Source organism: Taudactylus pleione, unplaced genomic scaffold (assembly GCF_031769625.1).
Source record: "Taudactylus pleione unplaced genomic scaffold, aTauple2 ptg000128l, whole genome shotgun sequence".
NCBI classification, from domain to species: Eukaryota; Metazoa; Chordata; class Amphibia; order Anura; family Myobatrachidae; genus Taudactylus; species Taudactylus pleione.
This window is the reverse complement of record NW_028284530.1, coordinates 13,111,270-13,135,156: the sequence shown is the minus strand read 5'-3', so window position 1 is coordinate 13,135,156 and position 23,887 is coordinate 13,111,270. Positions and strand designations below refer to the sequence as shown.

Here is a 23,887-nt window from a genome sequence, read left to right as displayed (position 1 = left end):
AAACAACAGATTACAAAACCATCATGAGATAAGTAGTAGCGAATTCAAGTAAAAAAATATAAAACACCAGTAAGAGTCATATTTAAAAATGTTAATAATAAACACTCACAAAGATAATAATTCTTGCTTTAAACCAGGCAGATCTCTGGCAGCATTGAACATGATGTTAGATAATATCGGTATTTGCAGCTGCTGGGAGGAGAGATAGCCCTGTTCTCTAGGACCCATGCACCAAAACTGTTCATTCTAGGCGGAGCCTCCAGCAGTCACATAAACCTGGAAATGAAAGTAACAAAATGCATTCGGTAGGAAACTGCTTATGATGAGCAACATATGTTATACTAAAAAAAAGCCCTTTTTTACAGAACAGCACCCACCTAATGCATTTCTCTGGAGGGCTGCAAGGCACAGACGGGTAAGATCTGAGAGATGGTGAGAACTGGGAGTTGGTGGCATTTCCCTACTGTGTCAGTGACATACCCCCCATCCTGTTATATATACAACACATATTATACTGCTTTTCCTCAGCTGTGTTTGTAGGGGGCAATCCCATTTTAATCAACTCTGTTTTAGTGAAATTTAAAAATAAAAAAGAAAGATACATTTATGTGATATACTCCTGTTTTGTGTTTGTAGAACCCCTAACCGGCATGCATACATGATGTAGCAATAAGTGGTGAGGATTGTGTGTGTCTTCTGGCACATTTAGGGTTAATTTGTTGTTGCTAGGTAGATGTCAGTTCTTGTTAGGCGGAGGTCACGACTTATTTCCTGTCTTTTTGAAGTCCTAAAATAAATTCTCAAATGTCTTCATGAGCCATGTCAAAGATTTAAGTCGGTGGCCATTTTCCCGTAGTCCGACATTTATTTAAGATCTATGGCAAAGAATACATCAAAATGGCGCCTGGAAGGCGGACAGGAATATTCGCTATTGTTGCTCTTGTGGATGAACCCTGCGCTACTCGTAGTTTCCGCTTTGTAGTCACTAGTACAGTGTGTGAAGTTAACGTTAAAGTGCTGCTAACGGGGGCTGGGATTGGACGACAGCGGCTATGATGCATCCAGGACAGCTGGACTAGGTTGCGCACACTCTTTGTGTTCTTCCCATGATGACCATCCAGTACAGGGTTCAGGTAATGGAGGAGGTAGGGTATTCATGAGCTATTGTAGAACTTGCTGCAAGTGAAGTAAAAGTAGCACAGGACACGGATGCCGCATGTCTGGATAATGTGACATCAAAACCTTAAACCAGCAAACAAGAAATTAATTCATTAAGTTTGCTTTTTATCCTGGACAACTCAGTAAGCAAGTGCGAGTTTAAAACCCTAGAGTTTGTACTCTGTGCCTGCTGAACATCATACTCTGTTGTTTTGGATCTAGGGCTGGTACAGTTACACATCTACATCGACGCCGGACTTCTTCCCTTCTGAGATGTCTTCCAAAAAGGGGGCAAAGAAAAGGGAGTTCGAATGCCTTATACCCAATGGTACCTCTGCAGAGCAAGTCGCATTTGGCTTGTTGACTGAGTTGCTGTCCAGAGGGGTGGAACAGGGGACCTATCGATGGTGTCTGCAGAAGAATGCGGATCCCACAAGATCTGTCTTTATAGGTTGTGTGCCCACAGGGGTGCCTGATGGGGTAATATGTTCTGTTGTGGCCAGAACCTTGAATCGTGGCCTGGTACGAGTTGTTGATTCAGTGAAATCGTCTGACAGTGTTTATCAGTCCCTTCTTGTTGAGGCAGAAGGGAAAATTGACTGTATGTACCCAACCTTTATACAGTGTGATGATTGTGCATTGGGGTATTGGGTAATGGTGGTTCCAGTGGAAGATAAAGAAGAGACGCCACCTGCGAAGGCAGCATCAACATTACCACCTCCTGTGAAGGCATCATTGGCAGTACCCCCACCCCCTGCGAATGCAATGTTGGCAGTACCACCTGTGAAGGCCGGGTCGGCAGCGGCTCCCCCAGCTGTGAAGGCCGGGTCGGCAGCGGCTCCCCCAGCTGTGAAGGCTGGGTCGGCAGCAGCACCGCCACTTGTGATTGCAGCACCGGCATCAGCACATGAGAAAGCAGCGCCGTCGGCACCACCAATATCTGTAAAAGAAGCAGCACCACCACCACCTGTGAAGGTAGCTCCGGCAGCAGTACCTACACCTGTGAAGGTAGCGTCTCCACCACCACCTGTAATATTACCCCCTGCAAAGATGCTGCCACCAAACCAAAAAACAAGAGCAATCAACCCTGAACTAGTCGAAAATGGATCATATTGTCTAGGTAATCAGATTCAGAACAGAGCGAATTTTAAAACCGACTTAAAAGAGCCAAGGCCCATCCGGGAGATTGGGAATGGAATTGCGTCTGAACCCTCAATTTTGAATCTGTCTGAGAAGATGACAAAAACAAAATGTGATGCAGTTTGGGAAGGTGAGATAAGTGAATTACCAGAGAAAAACATGGATAGCTTTATCACTTGCAAGTATCCAAATGTAATCTTTATCTTGGCCAAAGAGCATTGTCAGAATCCACTTTGGGTAGTGTAATATAATTGTTTTGTGGCAAGGGGCCTAGGAGGATGATGTCATTAATACTCTTCCTCAATCTGCAGATGAAGGCCGGAACTTGTCTTGCTGAAGTTCATTTTCCAGGGAACGCTGTGGGGGCTTTTAATTTGTTTGTGGGAGTTTAGCTCCCGTATAAAGCTATTCATATGAAGTGCGTGCAGAAATCTGTGGGGCATTGGGGTTGGTACCGAGTATCTGGTGTGCGTTAATGACAGCACTTAGCACGGGAGAAGTCGTATCATTGCGCTTCTTATTTTTTATTTTATTTTAATTGTATCACATGCCCATACCTGTAGGCAGTACCTGTAGTAGTTACACTGCACACCTATGTCATGTTTTTTTACCTTGTAGGTCTGTAATGTATTGCAAAAAAAAACCTTGCGTATATAGCCTTTATATCAGAGGTTCCCAGACGTCCTCAAGGCACCCCAACAGTCCTGGTTTAGAGATAGCCACCAGCATTTCAATCCCATTCCATGCACGACCACTAGGTCTTCATTGGCAGAATACCATGGCTGTTGCAACTGCTGTCTGCACTTACCCCCTCCCTATCCTCAGCACGGCCTGCCCTTACTCCCCTCTACCCCCAGCTCTACCCCAACTGCTGCTTCCATTTAACCCCCTCTACACCACCTTCTACCTGCCCCCAGCTTTGTCCCAACTGCTGCCTGCTCTCATAATATATGATGGGACCCAGAAACAGTGCAGTAGGGCCCAACTTTTTTTTAAAGTGAGGGGTCCCTGGGACCCACATTATTTTTCACTCAGCGCAGTCACTGACCTATCTTAAGTCCCTTGTCAGGATTTCAGTGTAGGTATTGAGACCGGCGGCATCGCGGCCGCCAGTCTCATAACTTCATCCCGTGATTAAGAATGGATATCCTTAAAACCTGGACTGTTAGAATGACTTGAGGATCGGACTGGTAGGGTGCCTTGAGGTTCGAGTTTGGGAACCTCTGCTTTAGATGATATTGTTTCATAAAGTAACTGAAGCACCTATATAACACATTTTGGGGTATAATAACTAAATGTCGGTTTTAATTGATTTCAAATCGATCGTGTTCTGCGGCTAAATCACACATTTACTAACACTTAAGCTGCCCACACACATAGCGATATTTTACCCGATCTGGCCGATTCCGACACATTTTAACGACAGATCGTGTAAAATATGGCTAAATCGTGAGTCCCCACTCACTATGCGATGCGCGTCCCCGCTGGTCGCACATCGCATCGTCAGATCTGTGGTACAGTAGGGCAGATCTGACAATCTAGGACGCGATGCACTGTAAGAAGTCTGGAAGCAGGAGAGATCATATGAAGATTGGACACCAAATCGTGTGCAGAGCTGCCGGGGAGAGTTTCAAGGGAAATCGTACACATCAGCTGATCGTGAGCACATCGCTGTCTGTGGGCACCTTTAAAAAAACAAATCAAAAGTTGTTAGTAAATGTGTGTTTTATGGTGCCCATCCACTAGGCAATTAAACCTAGCGATTGAGCGATAACGACCGTCGTTACCGCTCGGCACTTAAGGGGCTACAAGTTTCCCCCATTTGTACCCCTGGACTCTGTAGATTTGAAATGGTTGACAGCGAAGTCCCTTTATTCTCCTCGTTATGCACGCAGAGTCTCTGATTTGGCAACGCTTTCTTGTTGCTCCCCATATTTTATTTTTCACCAGGATAAAGCTGTTCTTCGTACAAGGGAGGGTTACCTTCCTATGTTAGTGTCCCGTTTTCATGTAAATGAAGAAATTGCAGTTCCAGCTTTTCGGGCTCCAGATCTTTCTGTAGGTGAAGCCTCCCTGGATGTAGTTCGTGCTCTCCGTATTTATGTGGAGCATACAAACTCTTTTAGAAAATCAGATGCTCTTTTTGTATTATATGGTTTCACAAACGAGGATAGCCAGCTAACAAGCAGACTGGCGAGATGACTACGCATGACTATCTCTCAGGTCCCAAGCACGGTGATAGCACATTCTACTCTGTCTGTAGGGCCATCGTGGGTATTTAGTCGTGGTGCCTCTGCTGAACAGTTGTGCAAGGAAGCCACATGGTCTTCTGTCCACACATTTCTTGATATGTTTGCCTCTCGGGATGCTTACTTTGGGCCACGAGATCTCCTTTATGCTTAGGAGTGTCGCCCACCCTAGGGGAACTGCTTTAGGACATCCCCATGGTATCCCTGTGGATCCCTATGGACCCTGAAGAAGAAAATCCGAGTTGTGGTAGACTTACCTAGATGACTCCTTTTCTTCAAGGTCCATAGGGTCCACAGGGCACCCACCCTGACGCACCTGGCTGCATGGGTAATTTTTTTCTTTCGGTCACAGATTCCCTCATCTTGTGTAAAAGTGGTTCTGGTGTACGATTGCTCTTTTTTCTCTTTCCTTCTCCTGCCTTGAGGCTTGTTAACAAAACTGAATGCCTGTGGCTAGGGGCAGGGTATATATGGAAGAGGACCCGAGGCATTTTGGGAGCTGAAGCTTTAACTGGTTGGTGCCTGGATCTCGCCAACCACAATATTCCCCATGGTATCCCTGTGGACCCTATGAACCTTGAAGAAAAGGAGTTAGTAAGTCTACCATAACTTTAATTATATTTTCCAACCAAAAACCGCTCAATTTTTAATTTTATTTTATTATTGATTGAATTAGGTCAAGAACATCTATTTCTCATTCATCCACTAGGGGACACTGGAGTATAGACAATGGGGTATAGACAGTGATAGAGTAGATCCTGGCACTATAAATAATTTAGAAGTGTGACTCGTTCCTCCCCCTCTATGCCCCATCAGCCTGTTTTAGAAATGTGCTCGAGAAGAACCGGTGCACATGGGGCAGTCTCCAGCCATTTTTCCTTTTATAATTTTCTTTTTCCTTGAGGACAGGTAGACTGTAGCTGTGACAGGCTGCCTGCAAAGAGGGAGCCACCAGGGAGGGTACCGCCATGGCTACTGCTGCCTGTGTCCAGGCACCCTATGGAGGGCCACCCCCCCCCCCCCCCTCCACAATAGGACTGTTATGTGGGGTTTCTTAAATAGGAGTCCACTGACTCAGTGGGCCTCGCCACAGCTGAAACTGGCTTGTGTCCGGGTCAACCGCAGCCACCCTCCCAGCCCAGCTCTCTAGCCGTAGCAGCCCTATTTAGCAGGAGAGGTGTTTGTTCTCAGCTGGTTAAGTGACAGGCGGTGCTCCCGCACTGCTAATAATTGGTGCTCACACACTAGCGCCGGTTCTCTGAGTTTAGAGAACACCGCAGGCGCGCTTTGCACAAGGCTACAGCCGCTAGCAAGTGCAGCTGTCAGTATTTCACCTACACTGGTGCCTTTACACACTGGGCACGTTGAATGCTGTTCTCCCTCCTCTATAATGTCAGGGGAAGATGCTTTATGCCAGAAGACCCAGCACATCACTGAGGAGCGCTGTTGTGCCATTTTGCAGCCATTGGGTTCTGCAGGCTTCTAGGCAAGGGCTGCTCTAGTTGTCCAGCAGCTCTATTTTGACGCACCCCTCTCACACAGCTCACCTCCTCTACTAACACAGGAGGAGATACCGTGTCCCCCTGTTCCTGGGCAGTGCTGTGCTGCTAGGACACGCGTAGAGCTGACTACCGCGGTCCTGCTATTCTAGGGCATTGCTGAGCTCCAGCAGTCTTTTTGTAAAGGCGCACAGCTTTTTTTCTTTTGCCAGCCAGTACCATCAGCTGGATTTCGGGAGCTGGAGGCAGTTTCCCCCTCATCTCTGCTCGGGATCAGGGCACGTGAGGTGTAGGTCTCACTCGGCACACCAGCCCAGCATGCTGACTAAAAGGCATGTATTCTCCGTATAAGTGAGATAGCAACAGCCTCAGCGGTGCGGTCCCGGTTGTATATGCCCAGCATGTCACTGCATTATAAGAAGCATGTACTTAGCAGCCATTTTCTGGGACTAGGGGCGGAGCTTAATGTAGGTACTGTGGGCTCGATTCAGACCCGCTCGCTAGAAGCGTTCGCACGGACCCAGCATATGCAAATCTGGCAACGGCAGGCGATCGCACGGCTGGCATTAGCACGCCCACTATGTCTTCGCGTGCGATCGCTGTGTGTTTGCAGACTGTCTTAAGACGCCCACTTATGTACGTCATCTCCAGGATGTGTATGCAACCATCAGTAACATCGAGTACCATCGGAAGCGAGTGCAGCGCTTGCATTTGACCATGTCCTACCGCAAGCACTACGAGTGCTTCAGTGTGTAATTCAACCAAGTGACGTGTACTATGGAGCTGCGTCTTAATTATGTGTGCCTCTAAAACGGCGTTGAGATGCTTAGACACTCCTGCGTTCACACCACCACTCCCCCGTTTCCATCAACCAACCTCTGTTACCACCCACAAACGGCTTGTCCTGTCACTCAGTCTAGCGAGCTGTCTATGCACAGCGAGCGTGGACTAGTTCACGCACGCGCACCTCGATGCATGCGCACATTGCGAACCATTGGCAGCTAAGAGCGAATGCAGCTTAGCGAGCGGATCTGAATCAGGCCCTGTGTCTCCTGCTCCTCCGCTTGGATAGTCCGGAGGGGATTTTCAACATGTGGAAATCTGCTCTCCAGGTAACGGTCATACTACAGATCAGTGCTATAATGCCCCTTCATGCTGGCGCTTTCCCATGCGGGGATGCCTTACCTTTCCTAGTACTCTTGATAAACGCCAACAACAGGTAGAGTTCCTGTTTAACAGTGCTACAGTGACATAGTTGGCGCAGTGTTTAGCCTTGCGGACCTCAGCTTGTTCGATATTAGCACAGTGGCGCAATAGTTTACATATATGGGGTGCGTTCTTTGCGTCCAGGTTCAGCTCAAGGCTACCAGCAGATTAACAATAAGCTAACGCACATGTAAATATATTGTGTGTGTGTGTGTGTGTATATATATATATATATATATTAGTGTATGTAGTTGGCTTGCACTCCTCCACTATAAGACACAGTGCCTCGGTGCCCTCGGATATAGAAAATACAGGAAGAGAGAAGTGTGTCACTCACAGGACTTGTTGCATGTAAAACCGCTGGTGACTTACCATGCACCCACCATCCATTCACTGGCGGTGACCGTTACACAGCAGTTTTCCCCACCTGCAGGACACTGCGACCCACAGGTGGGCACTGCACCCGCAGGCTGTTTCAGCAGGGCGCCGCGTTGGAGCGCAGAGTGCTTTTTGCCCTTTAGAAATAGGGCAGGGTGTGGCGCCCTGTAAAACAGCCTAGCGGGAACAATATATAATGTGTGTGTTTACAGATATAGGGCCATATTCAATTAGAGGCAAAATCGTCCGTTTTCGCCATCGTTTGCTAATCGGCCGTCCGATCAGCCGATTTGTGGACGATTTCACCAACGATGGTGAACACTTTTCTCTAGCCTAGGGCAGGTGAAAAAAATAGCAAAATTCATATTTTTGTGTAAATGTGGGAATTTCTTACAGAACCATTTGGACAGCCCCCCTAATGATATAAAAAAAATAGTAAGTTGTGTACTTTGGCGAAAAATAGCCGCTGAAATTTCAGTCAAATTTATTTATTTTTTCCGTGAAAAATGCATCTAACGTATTGGGTCTGGTATTTTGGAGGGCCATAAGGATGCGCAAATGTGTTTTCAACATCACACGTGGCTGGCGCAGGTGTTTTTTTTTTTTTTTTTTTTTAAACCCCTAAAAAAAAAAGCACCTGTGCCAGCCCAGGATCCCAGGACTATATATACCCCACTAATTGGGATCAATTGGCACTAATCGTTGACCACTTCCTGTGAGCAGTGTCACCCAGACTTAAAAGAGAAAAGTCTGGTTGACACCGCTCACAGGAAGTGAGGTCATCGATTAGTGCTAATTGATCCCAATTAGTGGGGTATATATAGTCATGGGATCCCTAATGGAGTCACATTACCCTTGAGGAAGTCTGAGACAGACGAAACGCGTTGGGAGCTCCAGAAACCTGCCTTACTTGAACTTGCCCAAAGATATTCAACCAAGATGAGCACTTGGCACTTTGCTGTTTATTTATCTCTCTATACTTTGAAATAGAACTATGATATGCTTTTCTTAAATATAGATCCTTTGTAATATGTTTTTTTTATCTCTCTATTTTACAATGTTTTTTTTAATGTATTTATAGAACATTTATTGTCATTAGCTAATAAAAATTGTATAATTTTTTTTATATAGAATATTTGTCTTCCTGTTCTGTTATACTAATAAGCTAGTACCATCCAGATTGTGTTTGATCCTAAAATACGCATCTTATGTGCATGGACAGAAATTTATGTTTTAAATAACCTTTTTGCACTATTGCACTGACACTTTAACACACTATCCAATTTTTAGTAGTATTCCTTTGATCTACATTTATTACCTATATGAGATATCCTAGATACAAGTAGCTAGTGATCCTATTCACAGCTATACTTTTGTATTAATTAAAATATTTTGTATATATAATTTATGGTTGCACGGATTGCACTGACACTTTCATTACACTACCTTATAACCAGCTCCCATTCCCTCTTCTTCTTCTTTTTTTTTTTATTTTTATTTTTTTATTGAATTTATCTGTTTATATTCCATTAGATGAATGCACATTTCTAGATTGATACCCACTATTGTATGATTTTATTTATTTTCTACCTTATAAGCACTATTTGTCGCTGTACACCAAGTTCACTTTTAAAACACTCCCGAGCATAACAGCAGATTACCACTGTTGTTTTCTTCTCCTTGCGATAGCTGACACCTATAATCAGATAGGAAAGTGCGACTACATATTGTATATCGTGTATATTACTGTATGAAATAATATCCAGGTGGCGCTTATTTATTCTCTCTCACAGTGTGTGTGTGTGTGTGTACTAAACCACTTTCGGTGATGTTTGAATAAAAAAGCCGAGGAGTGCCGCCGCCCGCTGCGGAGATAGATATAGATATATGTAAAAATTAAATCTGTGTGTTCGCGCTCAATGTGCTAATATAAATTACATGACATACAGTACTGTATTATAACTTAAATAATTCTAAAATGTTTAAAAAGAACAATATTTAAAGTGCTGTGAGTCAAAAATGTGTAATGCTGTGAAAAACTGAGTAAAATGGCTGAGATATTTTGTGTGTGTGTGATGTGTTCTTATATAAGAGTGTTTAATGATAAATGAATATCAAAGTGCATAGTGCAAACAGTAATAAATAAAACATATCCTCCAATATTAGAATAAGTGTGTGGCAACATTGTCACATAAAAATAAAGTGCAAATTTTTAGTAAATATTAGATCATGAATAATTTAGTATTTAAAAAAAGACAATTTATTTTCAACAGATATAACATATGAGGTAGAGTTTAGCAGTCAGTAATCAAGTACTGAACATACTATTTGACAAATACATAAAATTAGCAAAAATGTATTAGGATAAAAATTAAAGGCTTATCTGGTAAAATATTTAGTCAGTTCATGAAAGGTAAGAGGAGCAACTAACACGTTTCGTCTGGTTACCTTTCATGAACTGACTAAATATTTTACCAGATAAGCCTTTCATTTTTATCCTAATACATTTTTGCAAATTTTATGTATTTATTTGTCAAATAGTATGTTCAGTACTTGATCACTGACTGCTAAACTCTACCTCATATGTTATATCTGTTGAAAATAAATTGTCTTTTTTTAAATACTAAATTATTCATGATCTAATATTTACTAAAAATGTGCACTTTATTTTTATGTGACATTGTTGCCACACACTTATTCTAATATTGGAGGATATGTTTTATTTATTACTGTTTGCACTATGCACTTTGATATTCATTTATCATTAAACACTCTTTTATATAAGGTACACATCACACACAAAACAAATATCTCAGCCATTTTATTCAGTTTTTCACAGCATTAAACATTTTTGAGACACAGCACTTTAAATATTGTTCTTTTTAAAGATTTTAGAATTATTTGTTATAATTCAGTACTGTATGTCTATGTATATCATTTATATTCGCACATTGAGCGCTCACACACATTTAATTTTTACACATTTATACCAACAACAGCTTACCACTGTTGCACCTTTTCTGTTTGAGCTGACATCCACACTGAAGGGGAGTGCTATATACATATTATTGTATTTTAAAAATTAGGCATATTTTCCGCACTTTATTAAAATTTAGTAAGGATTTGTGGTATCTTCTGGCGCTATCTCCCATCCATATAGATATATAGATATATATATATATATTGTACTATACAGGGTGTCCCTAAAGTCTGGACACATAAACAAAACATATTTTAAAACAAAATGACGTGCATTAAATTCATCTGCTATCTTTCGATGTGACCATAATTCACGTCCACTGAGAAGTACCACTTCCATTCTTTCTTCTTTCAACAAAGCCGTATTTAATCTGTGTTGGTAAAAAAAATATAGCCAATGAGATTTCCTGTGTGTCCAGACTTTGACACCCTATAAACTGTTAGCCCCCTTACTGGGTTATGGCATTTCTGTCTCTCTATATCCCTTATTTGATGTGATATGACTACAGGGATTATTATTTCCTATCCCTCATTCGGTTGGGATCACTAATTTTTACGCTTACACAACTTACACAGATAGTGTAGTGATAACTCCTCTGCCTGCTATGTTGGAGACTGGGGTTCGAAAAGTGGATACGTATAAGATATATTTAGGTGCATGGACTGTAGTTTTTGCTGCTACCGCTACAAGCCCAGAGGCCACTCTCCATGTTGTTAGGTCAGGCCTGGTTTGAATAATATAGTCTGGGAGGTTCTGCTTGTCCCCTTATAATGTGGGATTCAGAATCCTTGTTTTTATATCCACCTTATCTACTGACCAGATGTCACTCGTTCGAGGCCATAGAAATATATGGGTATCTCCCTTAGCACATAAATTGGTTAAGGAAAACCACTTGTGGTATATGTCTAATTCTGTATATACACATCCTCTGGTCTCTCTCCTGACTTAGTTCCTTTTCTGGGTGTGCTAGCGTATGTGCTATTATGATTCTGGGAGTCATAGAGTGCGGTCCTCCTTGTATGACCGTACATGACTCCCCTAACAATTCTGCTAGTTTTCCACACAGGGTGCATCTGCTCCTGCAACAGCTTCAGTTTGAATTCCAGGATGTAGAAGATTGGGTCTCAGACCACTGACAGAACTTCTTGGTACGCTTCATGTCTGAGGCTGCTAGAAACGGCAACGTTAAGCAAGTCAGTAAAGTTCTACATGTGACCAGGCAGCTTCTGGTCGCTCACAGATAAGCGAACCTGCCTCACCAATGCCTAAGCGGATGTTCTGGGTAGCAGACACATATCATAGCACCCTAGCTGCTTTCCTGGCAGTCATCTGCCCATATATGGTACTTTTTCATATCAGTGAGCTCTACACCTTTAGAGTTGGGGAATTCATAGTTACGCAGTCAGTTTTTCTTCTTCCCGGAGTGATAAGTTTGTCTGCTTTACGCTGGTGTTTCATATTACTTGGCCAGCATTCTCATGATCATGTTTCATTAGGTGTGACAGTTTGTCAAAGGGCTGTTTCTACTTCAGGGTCCATAGGGTATCCACAGGATACCTTGGGGTATAGGTGTGACGTCAGTCGCAGGGCACCAAAGAGTTAAGCTTTCAGCCTCCCAGGATGCACTAGGTCCCCCTCCTATACCCCGCCCCCGGGCCAAGGCACCCCAGTTTAGTTTGGTGCCCGGCCGGAGTCGGGTGCACCTGTTGGAGTGGGGGCTAGAAGAGCCCCTGAAGCTTATTCTTCATGCAGCTGTGGCTGCACAACTGGATGAACAGCATGGACAGTCAGTCATGACGTCCATGCTGTCTTCCCTACACCCCGCCGGTACCAGAACGCCGGTACTGATCCGGGGATGCTGGTGGGCGTCTGGGGTCACAGCTAGCGGTGACCCCAGATGCTCCGGACCATGGCCGGATTCAAGGGGGACAGAGGTAAGCAGCGGGGTCCCGCGGTGGGTCCCCGCTGATCACATGGTCCTAAGTCCCCAGGCAGGGGGCTCCCTGGGGACTGGCTGCAGCGTGGACCCAGGCGACCAACCCGCGCTTCCACTACCCCCTGGGACAGCGGACCGCAGCAGAGCGGTAGCGCTGCGGCGTCCCAGGGGTTAAATGCATGCCAGGGGAGCGCGCCTTCCCTGTCTCACAGCCGGCGCCTCCCCCGCTGCACACAGCCCTCTCTGCATGCTGCCGACTGGTCCTGTGGCAGCGCTCCTCCCCCAGGCCAGCCTCCTCTCTGCTCCTCGGCGGCCATCTTCTCCAGAACGCATGGTGAACGCTGCTGGAAGCGCTGGACGGAAGCATCGTGGTCTGGGTCCCCCCGCATACATCTCCTCCGCTGTGGTCAGGTCTGTGTATGCAGCGCTGTGTCCTACCAGGCCCTGTGTCTGTGTAGTTGAGTGATCAGCGCTGTTAGTGCAGGAATTGTTATTTTTCTGCATTGTATGTGACTGTGCTAGCGCTGCTACCTGTAATCTTTTCTCTAAACTGTCAGCTTTATTACTGTCCCTGTTCTTTCTGCTAAAGCCCTTGCGGTGCGGTGCTGCAGGGTGGTCTCTCGCCTATTTAATACTTAATTGGTGAGAGAGGTCACATACGTGGTGCCATCATGTCTGAAAGTGATTTTCCCCTCCGGCTACAGTGTACCACGTGCAAAGTACCGTTAGCGGAGGGGGAGGGTAGCGCGGAGGGCCTTTGCCGGCAGTGTTTGTCCATGGCGCGGCCTATTACGGTTACAGCACCGGTACAGGAGCCGCCCTGGGCTTGTTTCGCTCAGGCGTTAACAGCTTTAGTGGGCCAGTTAGCTCCGCAGCCCGCGTTTACTCCGATGGGTTTGTCCCAGCAGTCTGTGGTGTCGTCACCCATGCAGGGGTTCCCACGACAATTGGTGGTACCCCACAGTCTCCCTATTTCCCCGCTCCCGGGTTCTCAGGAGCCAGCGTGGGTTAACTCCCTGACGAGTTCTGTACAGCACTTGTCGGATGTGTTGCAAGGGGAGTCTGTGATGCGGTCTCATAAAAGGCCGGTGGCGTCTCTGTCCGCTCCTTATGAGGATGACGAAGGGACGTCTGATGATGGGGAGATTCTAGATCCTTACGATCAGGAACCTCTCCATACTAAGGACGCTGATGCTAAGTCCAAAGTATATATTCCTGGACTTATTCGGGCGGTCCGCACAGCCTTGGTGATTGAGGACGAAGTTCCCCCAGCGGCTAAATCTAAGTATGCCTTTTTCAAAGATGTGAAGGGCGATGCCACAGTCTTTCCTCTTTCGGGTCAGTTGGTGGACCATTTAGAGGAGGCGTGGAAACAACCTGGCAAAAGATACCAGCCGCAGAGACACCTGGCGGTGGCTTATCCGTTCGCGGATAATTATTTTGCGAAGTGGGAATCCCCTCCACAGGTGGATTCTCACGTGACCCGTCTTGTCCGTAGTGCCACATTGCCGATGCCATCCATGTCCTCCCTTAAGGATGCTACGGACCGCAAGGTAGAAATCTGCCTGAAGTCCGCTTATTCCCTTGCAGGGGCTGCAGCACGGCCGGCTATGGCCATTTGCTGGGTTGCCAGAGCGATGGAGCGCTGGGCGGATTCATTAGAGGCTTCTTTTTGAATCCGACTGTCCGGCCGATCAGGCGGAGTTGATTGGCAATCTCCGTGATTCGGCCACCTACATCAACGAGGCGGCTCTAGACATTAGTACTCTGGTGTCTAGAATTTCTTCAGCAGCGGTAGCTGCTCGTCGCACCTTGTGGCTGCGATCCTGGAAGGCGGACGCAGATTCCAAGAAAGGTCTGGAAGCGTTGCCGTTTACCGGAGAAGTTCTCTTCGGTCCGGATCTGGATAAGATTGTGGCCACGCTGGCGGCAGCCAAATCTGCCTGTCTCCCGTCGGCCGCTGCTCCTTCTGGTTCGGGACCATCGTCCTTTCGGTCATCTAGGGCCCAGGGCAGGCCCAAACCACAGTCGTTTCCTCGACAGGCTGGCCCTAAGAAATCGGTCAAGCCCCGGAAGCAGGCATGGAGTACCAGACGTCCGGCCCCCAAGCCAGATGACAAGCCTGCGGCCTGACGGTCCGGGCCTCCCTTTGGGGGATCCCAGGGTGGGAGGCCGCCTGCTACAGTTCGCCCAGTGTTGGTCGACCACTACGACAGACACTTGGGTTCTGGAGGTGGTTTCCCACGGATACGCCCTCTCCTTCTGGCACAGACCCCCGGCTCGCTTCTTCACCACGGGTCTCCCATCAGACCGGAACAAGGCTACGGAGCTGCGGAAGGTATTGCACACTATGCTCCAGGCTGGAGTTATAGTGGCGGTTCCATTCTCCCAGAGGGGCCAGGGTTTCTATTCAAATCTATTTTTGGTACAGAAACCCAATGGGTCATATCGTCCGATTCTCAACCTCAAAGCACTCAACAAGTCTTTGCGGGTCCCGAAGTTTCGGATGGAGACCCTACGGTCCATCATTCTGGCGCTGGAACCTGGGGACTACTTGGTGTCATTGGACATACAGGACGCTTACCTGCATGTCCCTATTCTTTGGCGCCATCAACAGTTCCTCAGGTTTGCAATCCGCAGCGACCACTTCCAGTTTCGGGCGTTACCTTTTGGCCTGGCAACAGCACCACGTGTTTTCACCAAGGTGATGGCGGTCATGGCGGCTTCTCTGCGGCTGCAGGGAGTCCGCATGTTGCCGTATTTGGACGACCTGTTATTGGTGGCAGGATCTCCAGAGCTCCTGTTACGCCACTTGGACCTGACCATTGCACTGCTGCAACGGCACGGCTGGCTAATCAACTGGCAGAAGTCCACTCTAATCCCGTCTCGGAGGATTCTGCATCTTGGAGCCTTATTGGACTCGGGACAGCAAAGGATCTTCGTGACGGAGGACAAGATCTCTGCTTTACAGTCAAGGGTGCGCAGTTGTCTGCACAGCCGCCGGGTGTCCTTACACTCGGCGATGAGGTTACTGGGCTCCATGGTGTCGGTGTTCGACATGGTGGAATACGCCCAGTTTCACTCCAGACCTCTGCAGCACCTGATCCTGTCCAAGTGGAACGGGCTGACTCAGTCTCTGAAGTCCCAGACGATTGTGCTCACTCAGGAGGTTCGCCTGTCCCTTGCGTGGTGGTTAAAGACGACCCACCTCAACAAGGGACGTCCGTTCTGGGTTCCACATTGGGTCCTGTTGACAACGGACGCCAGTCTTCGGGGCTGGGGAGCAGTTTCGGGTCCACACTTGTTCCAGGGCAGGTGGACGCCGACAGAAGCGGAGCTTCCAATAAATATCTTGGAACTCCGTGCGGTCTTCAATGCTCTCCTGCAGGCACAGCGGTTTCTCCAGGGTCGCCCGGTGCAGGTCCAGTCGGACAATGCTACCACCGTGGCCTACATAAACAGGCAAGGAGGAACTCGCAGTCGGGCGGCTCTCGTAGAGGTCTCTCGGATCCTGGTTTGGGCGGAGCGCAATCTTCCGGCCATATCAGCGGTCTTCATCCCGGGAGTGCTCAATTGGGAGGCGGACTTTCTAAGTCGCCAGGACGTTCATCCGGGGGAATGGTCCCTGCACCCGGACGTTTTTCAACTACTGGTGGACAGGTGGGGTCTTCCAGAAATCGACCTCATGGCGTCCCGGCACAACAACAAGTTGCCGGTGTACGGGTCTCGCACAAGAGACGAAGGGGCGTCTCTGGTGGATGCTCTGTCCGTCCGGTGGACGTTCCGGTTCGCATACCTGTTCCCTCCGGTCTCCCTTCTTCCACGGGTAATCCGGAAATTCAAACAGGAAGGAGGGACGCTCCTGTTGATAGCTCCCGCGTGGCCCAGACGGCACTGGTTCTCAGACCTTCAGGGTCTGTCCGTGGACATTCCTCTGCGGTTGCCGCTACGACCGGACCTTCTGTCTCAGGGTCCTTGCCTTCACCCGGACCTGACTCGGCTGTCTTTGACGGCGTGGCTGTTGAGACGGCCATGCTGAGGTCCCGGGGGTTTTCCAGCTCTGTGGTGCGTACCATGTTACGAGCTCGGAAACCGTCTTCCGCGAGGATATACCATCGCGTGTGGCATACGTTCTTCCAGTGGTGTCGACCGAGAGGTTATGCACCGCGGGAGTTTCGTCTGTCTCGGATTCTCGCCTTCCTGCAAGCGGGACTAGATCATGGGCTTCGCCTTGCTTCTTTGAAGGTACAAGTTTCGGCCCTATCTGTCTGGTTTCACCGTAGGATTGCTACAATCCCGGATGTGCGCACCTTTATGCAGGGTGTTCTCCGCATTCAGCCGCCCTTTGTTCCACCTGTGGCGCCTTGGGATTTGGCTGTGGTCCTGAGGGCTCTCCAAGGACCGCCGTTTGAACCACTGGGCTCAGTGGATCTTAAATGGCTAACAGCTAAGACTGTTTTCCTTCTGGCCATTGCTTCGGCCAGACGTGTTTCTGAGTTAGGGGCTCTTTCTTGTAGACCCCCTTTCTTGGTTTTTTATGGGAACAGGGCAGTGCTCCGCACTCGGCCCGAGTTTCTTCCCAAAGTTGTTTCCCAGTTTCATATTAACGAGGAAATAGTTGTTCCGGCCTTTAACTCACCGGGTCTTTCCGTGGGTGAGGCCTCTTTGGATGTTGTGCGGGCCTTAAGGACTTATGTTGACCGCACTTCTTCGTTTAGGAAGTCGGACGCTTTGTTTGTCCTCTTTGGCTTCCGTAAAAAGGGTTGGCCTGCTTCAAAGCAAACTTTGGCAGCCTGGATCCGTATGGCTATTTCTGAAGCTTATCTTCATGAAGGCCTACCGGTCCCTCCTTCTCTGAAGGCTCATTCCACTAGGTCTGTGGGTCCTTCGTGGGCAGCTCGACGTGGTGCCTCGGCAGTTCAGATCTGCAAGGCTGCTACGTGGTCTTCTGTCCATACCTTCGTGAGGTATTACAGGTTTGACACCTTCGCCTCTCAGGATGCTTCCTTCGGGCGGCGGATTCTCCTTTCTGCACAGGAGCGTCCCCACCCTTAAAGGATACTGCTTTGGGACATCCCCAAGGTATCCTGTGGATACCCTATGGACCCTGAAGTAGAAAATATGAGATATGGTAAGAACTTACCCTTGTTATCTCTATTTCTACGAAGTCCATAGGGTTCCACAGGACTCCCGCCCTGTCGCACCTGTGCTGCAGATGGGCTTTGCTCTGGTCACCGGTTTTCCGTCTCCCTCTGGTGAGAATGTGATTCTTGTATGTGTCCAGATCTTTGTTCTCTCTCTTCCTTCTCCTCCTCCGGCCTATGGCTTGGTAACTAACTGAGGTGCCTTGGCCCGGGGGCGGGGTATAGGAGGGGGACCTAGTGCATCCTGGGAGGCTGAAAGCTTAACTCTTTGGTGCCCTGCGACTGACGTCACACCTATACCCCAAGGTATCCTGTGGAACCCTATGGACTTCGTAGAAATAGAGATAACAAGGGTAAGTTCTTACCATATCTCATATTGTTAGCCATATTGGAGTCGCTGGCTCCTGTTCCAGTCTTGAAGGGGATCGTATCCTACCATTATCTTGATTTTCTTCTATAAGCGTTTCCTTCATCTCGTAGGGACATCTTCTCGGTCAGGGATCCATGTATAACCTCAACGTCTTACCCAGGTAGAAGAGCGATAGTTGTCTCTCCGGGGCGCAGGGTAAGCTCGCAGTGCTGCTTTACTTTGACTGTGGTTCTTTAGGACTTTTAGGACTTTTTCCTGACTCGTCTATTAGACTGGAATAGAGGGAAGTGGTGGTATCCATTGGAGTTTCTGCTGCAGTCTGGACTACTACACATTAGGACTTACTTAGTTTTTACTCTTCTTGACACCAATGGAGCATGTCTTCTATTACAAAATCTTGTCACGTAGTCCACCCTTGATTCTCTGGTGCCGTCTAATCGTTGGACACAGATGATATAGGCTGGTGTGTTCACAGTTAGTCCACATCCCTTCTACACACAAACTCTCCGTCTAATATAGTGCAACTTTACGAATGTCTTCTTGAAGTTCTAGCTTTACCTAACAGGGGACCCGATTCAGAGCCGCTCTCAAGCGGCTCGATGTTAATGAACTGCGCATGCGCCGCGTCCGGCTGAGCGACTGAAGCTCAGTCGCTATGGTGCTCGCTACAAGACAGGGAGGCTGTCGATGTTGATTGACAGCTTTCCCCGTTTTGTGGGCGGCTGCACAAACGCACGCGTTCCCTTAGGAACGCCTGGCGTTTGTAGGGTGGACTAACTGACACCACTACTGATGTCAGTAGTGGACTTCCTGCTCTATTAGAGCAGGGAGTCCACTCGGTCTTGTGGAAGCTAGACCCTACCCTAGGGTCCCGTCGCGATTATCGCGATGATCTCCTGGCCACTCGCACAAGCTGTGGGTGGTCACACACAGCTTGTGTGTGCGCCTGGAGAAAAAAAAATAAATTACGCCCACATTCCCTGCGAGCGGCCGCCAGCAGCGAGCGGCTCTGAATCGGGCCCAGGGTGTTTGCATATTAGGTAGTTCTTGCAGAGGGCCGTTGCCTAGTTGCTAGCAATAAGACTATAATAGCCTAGTGAGCAAAGGCTCCATTTCAGTAAGCAGAGGTTGTAAGATTATTTGCTTCCTGAATATATTTAGGGGTCATTTAGGGTCCTCGCACTACCAGTGTGGTGGTTGCTGTTGTGATCCTGTTTGTTTTTTCCCTACTATGCTTTGGGCCAGGATGTCAGTGTCGACTGCACACTTCCATCACATTGGAAGCCTTCTGTCATTTGTGTGCACGCTTTGGTTTCTTAACCCCTGCTGCCCATGTCTTGTTCTTCCAGGCGATGTGGATGCTGGTCTTCGCCTGTGCTTGCTATAGGTTACAGGTTGTTCTCTTATTTATTGTTTTCAACATCAATTGTTTTGCTATTTGTGCCTCTGCAAGGGGTTTTCTTTTTCTGTAAACTCCAGTCTTCTCGGTGCCACTCCCCTGCCCTCTGGGTTCTCAACCTCTTTTCACATCCTTCCACTAGTTTGGAGCCTCATATCTAGATGGACCTTCAGTGCGGTTCTGGTCGCCTGCTCGATAGTTGGCTCTTGTCTTGTTGTATACTGGTTTTCTCTTGGGTCAAATACATCTTTCGCCTTTTGTTAGAATTTTCGTGGGGAGAAACAGCTGAGCTGCATAACTGTGTGGTGTCCAGCAGTTGCTGGCCTTCTATTGTCGGCTGTGGTGACATATTCCCTGTCTTTGGACTTGGTTTTCTGTTGTCAGCCGCGGTGGCATCTTCCCTGTTTTCGGATCTGGTTAGGTTATCTCGAGTTTTGTTCTCGTTTTACTTGCCTTCTACCACAGTTTCCTTGTTGGTCGTTATCTGCTGCCTAGGGTTAGGGCTGGTCTTTCCAGTTGAATTTTTCGATGCTCTGTCCAGTTCTTCTCCACTTGTTGACTAGGGTCACCTTTCCCCTAATTCCATTCTGCTCACTCTGTATATTAGTGGGTTTCTCCGCAGGGGTCAGGGAACTTTTTTACCTTTTACCCCAAAATATATTTAGATACGCCGACATTGCCCCCTTGATTTGAAAGGAAGGAAATCGTATAGTAGTGCCCCTGTAGTAGTGCCCCCATATAATGCCCATGTAGTTCCGCTTGTACAAAAAACCATTTACCGCAGGGCTTGACAAATTTTTCTAAAACCTAGGAGCCAGGATGAAAGTGTAGGAGCCAGACCCCCCCCCCCCCCTTCCCCCAGGGCGGCATTACTGAGCACCTACGTCCCAGGCAACCAACCCCCATAGCCACACCACTAACTGGGTACCCCAGGTAAACCACCCTCCCACAGCCACATTATTGAGCAGCTAACCTGCCTCTCCAGGCAACCAACCCCCAGAAAGACCACCCCTCCGCAGCCAAAAAACCCCGGGCAAGCAAAGCTACCGCTGGCAATGGTCAAATTAGATAGTGATAGGCCCAGATGCAAGAATATGCTTTGGGCACCCCTCTGCAGTGCCCCCAGTAGTGGTCCCCCCCCCCCCTCTGCAGTGCCCCCAGTAGTGGTCCCCCCCCCCCTCTCTGCAGTGCCCCCAGTAGTGGTCCCCCCCCCCTCTGCAGTGCCCCCAGTAGTGGTCCCCCCCCCCTCTCTGCAGTGCCCCCAGTAGTGGTCCCCCCCCCCCTCTGCAGTGCCCCCAGTAGTGGTCCCCCCCCCTCTGCAGTGCCCCCAGTAGTGGTCCCCCCCCGCTCTGCAGTGCCCCCAGTAGTAGTCCCCCCCCCCTATGCTGTGCCCCCAGTAGTAGTCCCCACTATGCATTGTCCTTAGTAGCGCGCCCCCCCTATACAGTGCCCTAGTAACACCCTCCCCCCTTATACAGTGCCTCCAGTAGCGGCCACACCCCCTATGCAGTGCCCCCATATATAGTGACCCCAGTAGTGGTCCCCCTATGTAGTGCCCCTGCAATCAGTGCCCCCAGAAGTTGTCCCCCCTATGCATTGCCCCCAGTAGTAGTCCCCCCCCCCCTTGTAGTAGTCTCCCCCTTGTAGTGCCTCCAGTAGTAGCCCCCCCCCTTGTAGTGTCTCCAGTAGTAGCCCCCCCCCCTTGTAGTGTCTCCAGTAGTAGTCCCCCCCCCCTTGTAGTGTCTCCAGTAGTAGTCCCCTCCCCCCTTGTAGTGCTCTCCCCCTTGTAGTGCCACACGTAATAAAAAAAAAACACCTGAATTCCCGCCGCCGCCATCAGCTCCTCCGTTCGTCCTCCTGGGCTGCTCTGCATTATGGGAGAGACATCATGACGTCTCTCCCATTACCCACTGCAGGAGCCGGAAGATGGAGCGGCTCCTGCAGTGGGCGCAGCGGCAGTCAATGAGAGTCTAACAGACTATCATTAGCTGCCACTCAAAACAAACACACAGCTGCCGGCGGCTGTGTGTTTGTCAGTCACTGTGTAGCGTCCGGTCAGCGATACATGCTTGGTGCAGCCTGTGTTACAGCGACACAGACTGCCAGCGGCCCACATGGCGCTGCAGTCCAGGGGGGCACATGGCACCCTGCCCCCCCGGCCCAGCCCGCCACTGACTACGGGGGTTGCTGAAAATCTGGTCGCCAGACAACCAAATCTGGTCGCCATGGCGACCTGACCCCCGGGGTTTGTCAAGCCCCGACTTACCTTAATCCCCGCTCCTGCATCCGCTGCCATCCTGTCCGCCCGGCTACTCCTCGGAACTATGGGAGAGACGTCATAGTGTGCATGGAGAGAGCCGGAAGCTGGAGTTCAGAAGAGAACTCCAGCCTCCGGCTAACGCGGCTCTGCAGGGAAGGAGCCGGTCGCCCACTGGTAATAACATCTCAGCGGGCGTCTGGCTTAGAGCCTCCCTGCGGCACAGGGAGAATGATTCATATGCATGCCCGGCTGTCCAACCATTACCCCCAGGAATTTCATTTTTACCCCATGTGGGGTAATTTACCCCTGTTCCCTGACCACTGCTGTAAAGAGTTAAAGTGAGCATTTTTAGAAGTGGAGATGTTTCCCATATCTATTATCTCCTATAAGGTGCTAGTTAAATGTTAAGTAGAATCTGATTGGTTGCTATGGGCAACATCTCCACTTCTAAAATCTCTCACTTTAGTAAATATACCCCTTGGTCTTCAGCTCTTGCTGAAATTCTGTTTTACCATCAGTGCTGACTGTCCCTGTTGTGGGTTGGTGACCAGCTCGGCAGGTTCTCAGCATTTCCCACCCAGGAGGTCAGCTTTGGGATGTCCCTATTGTCTATACTCCAGTGTTCCCTAGTGGATGAAGGAGAAAATAGGATTTTGGTACTTACCGATAAATCCCTTTCTCAGATTCCACAGGGGACACTGGACAGCCGCCCAGCGCTGCTCTCCTGCCTTATTTTTAGTTGTCTACTATTTATTTTGTGGTTGTTCACATTCTGTGGTTATGTGACTGCATGGGTTCCCTGCAGTGGGTTACTCGTTCTGTGGAGTTCTCCTTCTCTTCTACTTCCTGTTTATCCTCAGTCTCCTCTCGGGCTCAGTTTCTTAACATGGGTTGATGGGGCATAGAAGGGGAGGAGCAATGTCACACTTCTAAATTATTTAAAGTGCCAGGCTCTAGTTTACCACCGGCTATACCTTTATTGTCTGTACTCCAGTGTCCCCTGTGGAATCGGAGAAAGGGATTTATCGGTCAACACAATTTCATTTAAAAAAAACCCCAGTATATTATAAAATATATAAATGATGTGACAATGAAAGTCAAGTGGTTAAAGCAATACAGTTGGAAAATAGATTAATCACTGGTCATTGATCTCCCCAAGGATGAATACTGATATCATCCAAAGGTATTTAAGTTGCTGCAAATCCTTTTAAACTAAAAGGATTAGTTTAATATACACAGAGATGTGTATATTACAAGTAGCCACTAAAACAGAGTGGGTCCCAATTTGTCAGCTTAATATTTATCTTCAAAGTATGAAATACATTTATAGTTGGGGACCTTGAAATTCCACAACAGTAGCAGGACTTTTTTCTTTGTACTAGAAACCTTGTGTTGAGCCAGTATTGTTACATTTAATAGATTACATTACTCCTTTTGAACATCTCAACTCTTGTTTCTCCAGTAGGTAATAAGCTCATTAATGGAGTACTGACTGTGTTCACTCACCAATCTGATTTTATTTTCTCAGGTTTTTCTATGGAGAGACAAAAACGGAGAGAAGATATTGAGAAAGGATTGCAGTTTATTCAGTGAGTATGTCCTATACTTTGCCATTTGTGTGATGGATGGTTTTACAGCGGTCTTACAACCATATTTTTCCTTTTAACAGATCTACCATACCATTTCATGGAAGTGACGATGATTACAAGGTAAAATAAATCGGCATAATTAAAAAATACCCATTTCTTCTTCCTCCACTAGGGGGCACAGGGATGACTCTCGGTATAGCCTGGAGAGGAGAGTCTGGGCATGAAACAGTTAATGAAATCTACCCACAAGCCCAGGCTCCTCTCCTTTATACTCCGCCCGCAACCACTGGGCCTCAGTTTTAAGTTTGGTGCCGGCAGGAGCTGGGCACCGGTTATTCAGGGGCGCTACTTTAGGTGGTCCTCCATTTTTATTTAATTTAAACATAGTTTATTCAGAGTGGGCAGCAGAAGGCGTCCTACAGGACGCCCCCACTGGAGCTCCAGCGCCGGGGGCCGGTGCACATCGGGGCATATGCAGGTAAGAATGGTTCGTGGCTGTCACCGCCGGTGCAGGAGACATCTGGTGGTGTTGGTAGTGAGGGGTACCTGGTCTGACTGCGCTTCCCACTAGACCACCAG

The 23,887-nt window shown here is 48.1% G+C and overlaps 1 protein-coding gene across 5 annotated transcripts in view; it reads left to right on the top strand.

Annotated features, from left to right (window-relative positions):
• Positions 1-273: 273 nt before the first annotated feature.
• ZC3H7B (zinc finger CCCH-type containing 7B) overlaps positions 274-23,887 on the top strand; it is a 158,927-nt gene continuing 135,313 nt past the window's right edge. Inside the window, exons 1-4 of one of the 5 annotated variants that reach the window (XM_088472739.1) lie at positions 981-1,133; positions 1,381-2,428; positions 23,248-23,308; positions 23,389-23,428. In XM_088472739.1, the coding sequence (XP_088328865.1) occupies positions 1,107-1,133; positions 1,381-2,428; positions 23,248-23,308; positions 23,389-23,428 (1,176 nt within the window). In that variant the 5' untranslated portion in view covers positions 981-1,106. Of the gene's footprint in view, positions 433-980; positions 1,146-1,380; positions 2,429-23,247; positions 23,309-23,388; positions 23,429-23,887 lie in introns of those variants that run through there. The other 4 variants (XM_088472740.1, XM_088472743.1, XM_088472741.1 and 1 more) reach the window with 4 other exon arrangements.